General features: G+C 43.3%; 1 protein-coding gene across 1 annotated transcript; it reads right to left on the bottom strand.

Moving 5' to 3' along the window:
* Positions 1-235: 235 nt before the first annotated feature.
* LOC139539350 (uncharacterized) lies at positions 236-5,102 on the bottom strand. The gene is made up of 2 exons (XM_071342161.1): positions 4,868-5,102; positions 236-4,439 (listed from the first exon to the last, which is right to left on the bottom strand). Exon 2 carries the CDS (start codon positions 4,217-4,219, stop codon positions 236-238), a length of 3,984 nt encoding a protein of 1,327 aa, XP_071198262.1. The 5' UTR covers positions 4,220-4,439; positions 4,868-5,102.
* Between the last annotated feature and the right edge of the window lie 5,756 nt (positions 5,103-10,858).

The raw sequence follows: 10,858 nt of genomic DNA, 5'->3' as shown, positions 1-10,858 counted from the left end.
GCTGTCGCACTCTGAGCACTTGATTGACACCTTACAGTCTTTAGCTCTGTGCTGAGTTGACCCACAACATCGGAAACAAATTCCATTCTCTTTGAGATATGATTTGCGCTCATCTAGAGTTTTGTACCTAAACCCACGACACTTTTTAAGAGGATGAGGTTTGTTATGTATCGGGCAGTGATGGTCAGGGTTTTCAATCTTTGTCTTACTGGGTTTGGTTTGGTGGTCTGAGGGCTCAGATGACACATCGGTTTTGTATACAGTCACAGGTGTCTTGCTGCTGTACCTGGCAGGTCAGTTCATACATCTCAACAGCTAGCAAAGCCGCACACAGTTCTAGGCGTGGGATAGTGTGGGCCGGACGAGGGGCCAATTTTGATTTCCCCATGACAAATCCAACATGGCATTGACCTTCCGAGTCAATAACTCTCAGGTAGGCTACCGCTCCTATGGCTACTGTAGAGGCATCCGAGAAGATGTGTAGCTCTCTTCTTTGAGTGGTAGACAAGGAGACTGGGATGTAGGTCCGCTGAATATACATATGTTCCAACTCCATCAAAGAATCCTTCCACATTTTCCATTTCTCTTCTTTTTCTGGGGGAAGAGGGGCATCCCACTCACTCTGATCAGAAGAGAGTTCTCTGATTAAGGCTTTACCTTGCATTGTTATTGGAGCCACGAACCCAAGGGGGTCATAAAGACTATTCACTGTGGACAGGATGCCTCTCCGCGTAAAAGGCTTCTCATTGTGGGACACCTGGAATGAGAAGCTGTCTGTTTCCAGGTTCCAGGAAAGTCCCAGACTCCGTTGAAAGGGGAGAGGATCCACTCCTAGGTCCAGATCTTTTAAGTCTTTTGCACGGTCCTCCATAGGGAAGGCTTCCATAACTGTTTTGCTATTGGATGCAATCTTGTGTAGTTTCATGTTGGACTCCGCCAACATTGCTTGTGTTTTTCTTAGAATGTTGATAGCTTCTTCTGTTGTAGCTACTGATGTCAGCCCATCATCGACGTAGAAGTTCCTCACTACATATTGCTTGGGTTCTGATCCATGTTCCTTCTCACCCTGTAGCGCTGCTCGTCTCATGCAGTAGATGGCTACGGCTGGTGAAGGGCTGTTCCCAAATACATGGACTTTCATCCTGTACTCAGTTATGTTTCTATCTGGATTGTTGTCTTCATACCAGAGAAACCTTAAGTAATCTCTGTGATCCTCACGTACACCAAAACAGTAAAACATTTGTTGCACATCTGCTGTTAGTGCAATGCAATCCTTGCGGAAGCGCATTAGGACACCCAAGAGTGTGTTGTTTAAGTCTGGACCACTGAGCAGAACATCGTTAAGTGACACGCCTTGACACTTAGCACTGGAGTCAAATACTACTCTTATTTGTTCAGGCTTTTGTGGATGGTAAACACCAAATATGGGTAGATACCAACATTCTTTGTCTCCCTCTAGTGGCGGTGAAGGTTCGGCTTGGTCGTTATCCAGCATCTTTTGCATGAAGTCAATAAAATGACGCTTCATGTCAGGCTTTTTGTCTAAAGTCCTGCGAAGTGATGTGAGACGGTTTATGGCCTGCTCCCTGTTATTAGGAAGGCGACGTCGAGTGGGGCGAAAAGGTAGTGGAGCCACCCAGTTGTTTCCATCATCCTGGAAAACCTGTTTGTCCATAATGTCCAAAAAGGCTTTGTCCTCCACTGATGGTGCTGGTTTATCATCGTCTTGTGTTTTGTCGAACACGGAACATCCCAGGTTGTCTGTGTTCACAGTTGTGTTTGGATCTCTCGAGTGCATTGTAGAGGGAGAGATGTGTTTCTGAGCTACACTGTTGTAGTTCTCTTTTACCTGGATGATGTCAGGGCAAGGGCTCAGATAGGATGTGCGACCATTCTGAAGTATGTTTGTCCTGAACACGTTAACATTGGCTGGTCGGTGAGCCGTTCCCAGACAGACCTCACCCACGATGACCCACCCGAGGTCGAGTCGCTGTGCATAAGGAGTGTCGTGGGGCCCATTGATTTGCTCTCGTACCTTGTGTACCCTTAAGATGTCTCGTCCTAAGAGCAGGAGGATGGGAGCGTCTGGGTCCACAGCTGGAATTTTGTCCATAACTGGTTGCAGATGGGGATGATGATACGCAATGTCGGGGGAGGGAATCTCCGTCCTATCGTCTGGCATCATATCACACTCTATCAGAGTAGGGAGAGATAGCTGCATGTGTCCGTCTATAGACTCCACCATGAAGTTGACGGCTCTCCTGCCTGAAGTCTCTGTTACCCCAGAACAGGTCTTCATGGTGTATGGAGCAGAGTTGTCATTGATGTTGAAGAGATTGAAAAACTCTGTCTTGGCCAGAGATTTGTTACTCTGTTCATCAAGCACTACATACATTTTGACAGCTTTCTCTCTTTTCCCAGCCGGATAAGCTTTAACTAGGCATATTTTTGAACATGATCTTGGATTAACTGCCTCACCACAGATCTCCGTACACTTTGAGGTGACAGATAGAAGAGCATCGTCACCTTGCTCCCCGCCATGCTCTTTCTCTGCTGTAGCAGTGTCTGTATTTGAAGGGGCTGGACCTGGATGCAGAGCAGCAAGATGTCTGTCGCTGTCGCACTCTGAGCACTTGATTGACACCTTACAGTCTTTAGCTCTGTGCTGAGTTGACCCACAACATCGGAAACAAATTCCATTCTCTTTGAGATATGATTTGCGCTCATCTAGAGTTTTGTACCTAAACCCACGACACTTTTTAAGAGGATGAGGTTTGTTATGTATCGGGCAGTGATGGTCAGGGTTTTCAATCTTTGTCTTACTGGGTTTGGTTTGGTGGTCTGAGGGCTCAGATGACACATCGGTTTTGTATACAGTCACAGGTGTCTTGCTGCTGTACCTGGCAGGTTTCTCACTTTTCATAGACACCTGGTTAGTTGCGGTGTAGAGGGTGAAACTGGGGTCGTTTCTAGTTTTCGCCTGGTTCCTGATGAATCTCGAGAAGAACGAGAATGGTGGGAATGCTACCCGATAGTCCTCCTTGTATTTGGATCCCTGCGCAATCCATTTTTCTTGTAAACTGAATGGTAGTTTCTCTACTATAGGGTTTACCCCCCGAGATGTGTCCAGATAAGCGAGGCCTGGAAGGTACCCTTCTACTTTAGCACACTCCAGTTCGAGAAGAATGTCACCTAGTTCTCTTAGTTTGTGATTGTCTTTGTTAGCCAGTTTTGGAAAATCATCAATTTTCTTCAACAGTGCATTCTCGATCACTTCAGGTGTACCATAGCACTCTTCTAGTCGTTGCCAGACCATGTTAAGCCCTGCTGTTGCGTTGAAAATATGGACAGATCTAATTCTGTTTGCTTGCTCAGACGACTCTGCCCCTAGCCACTTGGTAATTAGATCTAACTCTTCCCTGGCTGATAAATTCAAGTCTCTGGTCGCATTGAGAAAGGATGCTTTCCATGCCCAATAATTTTCAGGGCGATCATCAAACTTCAGGAGTCCGGAACTCACCATCTCACGGCGTAGGAGGTACTTGATGAGGTCTGGTGCCACTTGTGACTCAGGGACGCTTTGTGTGTGTGACTGGAAGTGGGCTTGTTTTCCATTTACACCATGCTGCTGTTCATTTCTTTTGAACGGAGAGTCTCTGCTCATGTTCTGTTGTTTGCTACTTTCTGGATTATAGTATGTAGCTGGGTCAACACTAAGCTCTTGTTTCTCCACTTCAAATGGAAGTTCAGCAAAGTAGGGCCTAGCATGTTGTTGCACATACTCACAGGTACGCTGGACTGGACTTAAGGGCTGTGTCCCTGTGTCTAGTTCTTTGTGAAGTTCTCTGCGTTCTGATCCTACAGCTTCTTCAAAGGCTGCAGCTTCAGCCAACGCAGCAGCAGCTGTTCTCTCAAATTGGAGAACATATAAACTTGCCTCGAGGTCAGCTTTTTGCTTCAACAAGCTGGCCTCTATTTCTGCCTTTTGTTTCATCACAGAAGCTTCCTTCTCAGCATAGGAGACTTGTGCACGCGCTGCGTCTGCCTTGGCGCGTGCTTTGATGGCTGCAGAACTCGCCGTTGAGGATCTGCTTGACTGTTTTGATGACCTTGATCTTGTAGATTGAGACTTGGTCCCAATGTGCTGAAGAGGCTCCTCCATCTCTCTCTGTCGAACTCTTGGCTCTGGTTGTTGTACCGTAGACTGCTGGTCTTCCATAGGAACAGAGGCTTTGTTGGCTGATGAATGTAGAAACAAAACCACCGTGTGTGGTTATTCTTGAGCTTGAGCCCGCCGTGATGATGTTTTTTTACTATTCTGCCCTTGAGTTGCGTTCCCATGCAAAACTAGACAGATAGCTAACAACTAAGTCTTCAATAAAACTCCCAAGGCGTAACTTTTCTTGAATGAATATATTGTAAACGTTTATGTTGTAAAACTGCAAAACACAGAAAAGAATATACTTTAGTATTCAATTCACACCAACATACTGTAGCTGTACATTATACATTTGAAGTTGCATGAATACAAAGCACGTGCTACGGTACCATGCATCTGGCATGATGCCAAACCATATAGCTAATTGCTTTCTCATATGGTAATTGACTAACTCCTTTCATTACTCTAATAATGTACAACCATCTATGTAGAATAACAAGGCATATTACACTAGAAACAGTAACAAAAATACAGTATTGTATATTTTACAATTCGTTTGCATGACGCACGAGCAAAGTAATACAGCTAACATCATACATGAAAGGCATTGCAATTTGTGAGTAAATGCAACCAACCAACATTGATATGTAAGAAACTCTATCAATAACAAGATTATCATCATTAGCTAAATGCTTGAATCGAACTTACAAACAAATATTTTCCAAGGCTGAAGCGTGACAAGAAATAACTACACTGAAAGACCTGCACCGTAGCGTTGTTTTTAGCTGCTTCTAAGCGTGCAGAACGAATTCTCTACTTCCTGTTTGTGTACACTCTAAGTACCAGAAAGCTCCACTAGGGGGCAAATAACATCATGGAACACAATGAAAATCCATTTTAACTATTGTAATAAAATAATCTGTTACCTTCTAACAGGATGGCAGCACACTATTGTTTGTACAGATGAACGTGGTACCTTCAGGCGCTTGGAAATTGCTCCCAAGGATGAACCAGACTTGTGGTGGTCCACAATTTTTTTCTGAGGTCTTGGCTGATTTCTTTTGATTTTCCCATGATGTCAAGCAAAGAGGCACTGCGTTTGAAGGTAGGCCTTGAAATACATCCACAGGTACACCTCCAATTGACTCCAATTATGTCAATTAGCCTATCAGAAGCTTCTAAAGCCATGTCATCATTTTCTTGAATTTTCCGAGCTGTTAAAAGGCCCAGTCAACTTAGTTTATGTAAACTTCTGACCCACTGTAATTGTGATACTGTGAATTATAATTGAAATAATCTGACTGTAAACAATTGTTGGAAAAATGACTTGTGTCATGCACAAAGTAGATGTCCTAACCGACTTGCCAAAACTATAGTTTGTTAACAAGAAATTTGTGGAGTGGTTCAAAAACGAGTTTTAATGACTAAGTGTATGTAAACTTCCGACTTCAACTGTACATCAGGGTGTAATTTTGGACATATACTGTAGAAATCATTTATATTTTGAGAAACATTTTAGTCACAGACCTGGCTAGCTTGTACATACTGCTGCTTTAAAGCCCAGAGGTCTAATCAGGATGGATAGCTTATGTATTGTATAAGCTGTAAAATGTTCACTCCTCTGTGTGATTTTAAGAATGCATCATTAGAATAATGACTTGACTATGTGTATTACTATTATAAAATTGTAATTATACACTGAAAAAATATATAAACACATCATGCAACAATGTCAAATAGTTACAGTTCATATAAGGAAATCAGTCAATTGAAACAAATTCATTAGGTCCTAATCTATGGATTTCACATGACTGGGAATATAGATATGCATCTGTTGGTCACAGATATCTTTAAAGTGAAAAGTAGGTATGTGGATCAGATAACCAGTCCTTGTCTGGTGTGACCACCATTTGCCTCATGCTCCTTCACATGGAGTTGTTCAGGCTGTTGATTGTGGCCTGTGGAATGTTGTCCCACTCCTCTTAAATGGCTGTGCGTAGTTGCTGGATATTAGCGGGAACTGGAACACGCTGTCATACACATCGATCCAGAGCATCCCAAACATGCTCAATGGAGGACATGTCTGGTGGGTATGCAGGACAACTGGGACATTTTCAGCTTCCAGGAATTACAGATCCAGGAATTACAGTACAGATACTTGTGGCATGGGGCCATTCATTGTCATGCTGAAACATAAGGTGATGGAGGCAGATGAATGGCACGGCAATGGGCCTTCAGTATCTCATCACGTTCTATCTGTGCATTCAAACTCGATTGCTCTACACACCAACAGCTCTGCTACAGTTGCTGTAGTCATTACTTTTCCTCTAGGACCGTAATTGGGTTTGGAAATAATGACTCACGAAGATAACAGCTACAGACATGCCAGACAGTAACAGCAGGCGGTGCTTTCATTGAAATGGAATTACAGTACCATATCAATGGTACTCGACATTTTCCTATTGGTTTTGAGAACACATCTTTGATGTGTATTTAGATTTGGATTTTGACAGACGCGGTGTTCTCACTCCCTTCCATCTGAACACTTATGTAATGTTGTTTTTACGCTTGGGGTGTCACTGGCACTCAATTATCCCTGGGATTCAGCCGAAGTGAATATCCTTGCTCATTAGCTCTTAATTGGTGTTGAAGTGGATCGGGGGAATGAGTGGTTTAGATAGAGGAAGGCGCTTATACAAGCATTTCGCTACACCCGCAATAACATCTGCTAAAATGCAATTGTTTTTGTTGTCCTTAGCTTATGCCTGCCTCCCGAGTGGCACAGCGGTCTAAGGCACTGCATCTCAGTGCAAGAGGTGTCACTACAGTCCCTGGTTCGAATCTGGGCTGTATCACATCTGACTGTGATTGGGAGTCCCATAGGGCGGCAGACAATTGTTCGGGTTTGGCCGGGGTGGGCTGTCATTGTATATAAGAATTTGTTCATAACTGACTTGCCTAATTAAATAACAGACAGTTTGTGCAGAATTTCTTCTGCAGATGAAGAATTGCCAGATGTGGAAGTCCTGGGTTGGTGTGGTTACACATGGTTTGCGGTTGTGAGGACGTACTAATGAATTCTCTAAAACAATGTTGGAGGCGGCTTAAGGTAGAGAAATTAACATTCAGTTCTCTGGCAATAGCTCTGGTTGACATTCCTGCAGTCAGCATGCCGATTGCATGCTCCCTCAAAACTTGAGACATCTGTGGTGTTGTGTAAAAGAAACTCGTATTGTCCCCAGCACAAGGTGCACCTATGTAATGATCATGCTGTTTAATCAGCTTCTTGATATGCCACACCTGCCAGATGGATGAATTATCTTGGCAAAGGAGAAATACTCACTAACAGGGATGTAAAACTATTTGTGCACAACATCTGAAAGATAATATGCTTTTTGTGCATGTAGAAGATTTCTGGGATCTTTTATTTCAGCTCATAAAACATGGGACCAACACTTTACATGTTGCGTTTATATTTTTGTTGGGTATAGTTTGAAAATGCATTAAGATTGAAAATGCTCCCGAATGAACAAGAATGAAGCCTTGCAATTCTGTATTATTTTAGCTTTCGAGGAGATTTGAATCTAATGCTGTTTTTTGTTTAGATTTTTAGATTTTCTTTTGCTCAGTGTAATTTAGATTCTTTCATCATTTATCCGCATGAGCAATGTTTTAGATGTTATAGATGTTATAGAGCCACTCATAACAGGTTATCATGAGCACTTTCCCATCTCCAATGTGCTGTTTTCCATCAGACCTGGGTTCAAACACTATCGCATACTTTAGCTGTGCTTGATTGAGCTTGCCTGATGCAATGGAACCAATAGAATAATTCGACAAACCCCGTCCAACTGGCACTCCAGGCAAGCTGAAGCAAACGCTTAAAGTATTTGAATGATTTCAGGTCTGGAGTGTGTGTGTTGTGTAATTAAAATGCGCCACTGAAACACTGTCTCTTCTTGCCTCGTTATTACGATCGTTATCTTTTGAGTGCTGCTGTTTTTTCAATTCACGGGACAACTTGTTCATCGAGGAGGAAGGGTGTGTTCTGGTTGTGTTTTCGTTAGCGTTTGTTTAACAATGTCTTCACGCGGACGACACGTGCTCACACGCACATTCACAACCACTTATAAATTCCACTGCAATGTAAATACACTGCAAATGCAGAGGCCTAAGCGTTCACCCTGGGTGTTCAATTTACTGGGATTCTACTGAGCTTATGGGGGATTCATATTTATATATTCACACTTATATAACTATCGACACACATGAGAAGCCGCCAGCTGTTGCCTGTGTGTGTGTGCGTGCGTATGTGTGTGAAGGTGTTTTCCTGAGCCAGCTGTGTCACGCATGCAACCAAAAGGAGAAGGTGAGATGAGATGACTGTGCAAGTCTCTGTTCAGACGCTCAGACACCTGGGTAACCAAGACAGAGGTACCTGCTACCCTGTGATGGATCACATTCCCCCCATCCCTAGAGCATTAACACTGGGCGGCCACAGCTCTCCTCTCCAGCACCTGCGTACACGCATGGAGGCACAGCAAAGTCCGTACTTGTGTCAGAACACCCCCCCCCACCCCCATAATGTATTAACATGAATCATTACATATGATGAGAAATCTCATATCTAGGCTCCTATAAGATACAACTAGATTGCTCTATGTACCAACAGCTCTGCTAATGTTGCTGTAGTCATTACCTTTCCTCTGGGAACGTACAATAATTGGGTTTGGAAATAATGACTCACGAAGATAACAGCTACAGACATGCCAGACAGTAACGGCAGGCGGTGCTTTCATTGAAATGGAATTACAGTACCATATCAATGGTACTCGCCATTTTTCCTATTGGTTTTGAGAACACATCTTTGATGTGTATTTAGATTTGGATTTTGACAGACGCGGTGTTCTCACTCCCTTCCATCTGAACACTTATGTAATGTTGTTTTTACGCTTGGGGTGTCACTGGCACTCAATTATCCCTGGGATTCAGCCGAAGTGAATATCCTGGCTCTTTAGCTCTTAATTGGTGTTGAAGTGAATAGTGGATCGGGGGGGATGAGTTGTTTTAGATAGAGGATGTCGCTTATACAGTAGGCTATTTCAGCCTTCTCTCTCAGCCTAGTCCCATACACATTGATATTTATATACACCATCATTGGTCCCACAGGAATCTGTATATTGTATATTGTACCGTTTGACAATGACGGAACAATTGGCAACACTAAGTATATGGGACTATAGGCCCTTCTAAACCTTGTCAGAAGCCTAAAGAAGGGAGTTATCTGTCTACGGTTTCAACATTAAGCAGTAGGGTGGTGTATCCGCCAGCCTTCCCGTTGAGGTGCATGTCAAAACTCTAAAGTTAACACCGGCGAGTCTACAGTATAATGTCAGCTCACCGACATTATATACTGACATTATACTTGTGTTTTGATGTGTGTTTGGGCCTCAGTTCAGCCCTTTGATCTGTGGTTCTGATGTAGTTATATAATCATAATTCAGATAGGATCACATTCATTAGAATCCCAGCCAGGTTATTTCATGGTCGGCTTCCTTGTCAACGATGGTTCTGTGTGAGTGCGTCTCGCGTCTCTGTGCTCATCTCTCCCTAGCTTGTTGTTGTGACAAGGCAGGTAAACACTGACTCATTCAGAAAACAGACCCGGCTCCTGGCTTGTGATGAAGCCTGCGCTCTCTCAGCTTGCATGCACCAGATTCATGATACATGTTTAATTTAGCGTCATCGAACGAATGATGAGTAAGGTACATGTCTGTTTTTCAGGGGCTTTTCTGAGTCTGTGTTATATGGATGGGGCTTGAATATGACGTGTCGTTCTTCAGAGGGTCCTCTGGTTGGAGCCCAGGGCCAGACATGAACAGGACCTACATTGTTACGCCTGCCTTTATATCTCAACAATGAGGTCAGGTAGGCTCATGCTAGAGGGCCATTCATCCATATAGCTACCCATACTCTATACATGAACTCCTACAGTAATAGTCCTTTGAGTGTTTTCCAGATAACTTGCATCCAGGAGGAAATTAAGTGAAAATTTTACTCGGACTGAGATGATCCACAGACGTATCTGCAGGCAGTCTGAGAGGAGAGGAGGGGGAGGATAATTGCAGTATTTTCTAACGTGGTACTGGGCGGAGTCCCTTACAACTGATAATGAGCGGGGCTGCAGGGTATAGGAGCAGTACTGAAGACAGAAATAGATTTACTAGAATGGGCATCCCCATTTAAGTCAATAGAAATATAATGATAGTAATTGTGGTAATTACATTTCTATGGAAAACATAGCATGGATACCATGGTCCATTACAACTGATAATAAGTAGGGCTGCAGGTGTAGGACTGAAGAAATAGACAATAATTACTACAATGGGCATCCCCATTCAAGTCAATAGAAATTATATTTTTATGAGACGCATACAGTAGCAGGAGTCCCCAGGCCCCTTACTACTCGTAAAGAGCATAAGGGCTGCAGTGTATAGGAGGATGTAGGAGGACAGGACTGAAGACATAGAAATATAATTACTAGATCGACCATCCCATTCTAGTCCATAGAAAGAATATGACTTAATTAAGTAATAACAAAAGGCCTTAATTATAGGCCAGTAATTTCCCTGGTCCCTTACAACTGAACAGGATTGCAGGGTACAGGAGAGGAGGACTGGATACACTGACTGCTACACT

This window comes from Salvelinus alpinus, chromosome 15 (genome assembly GCF_045679555.1).
Source record: "Salvelinus alpinus chromosome 15, SLU_Salpinus.1, whole genome shotgun sequence".
NCBI classification, from domain to species: Eukaryota; Metazoa; Chordata; class Actinopteri; order Salmoniformes; family Salmonidae; genus Salvelinus; species Salvelinus alpinus.
Note: the sequence above shows the minus strand (reverse complement) of the source record. Positions and strands in the feature narration are given on the sequence as shown.

Coding starts and splice junctions, on each gene's coding strand:
- LOC139539350 (XM_071342161.1), bottom strand. CDS start 4,219: ATGGAAGACCAGCAGTCTACGGTACAACAACCAGAGCCAAGAGTTCGA.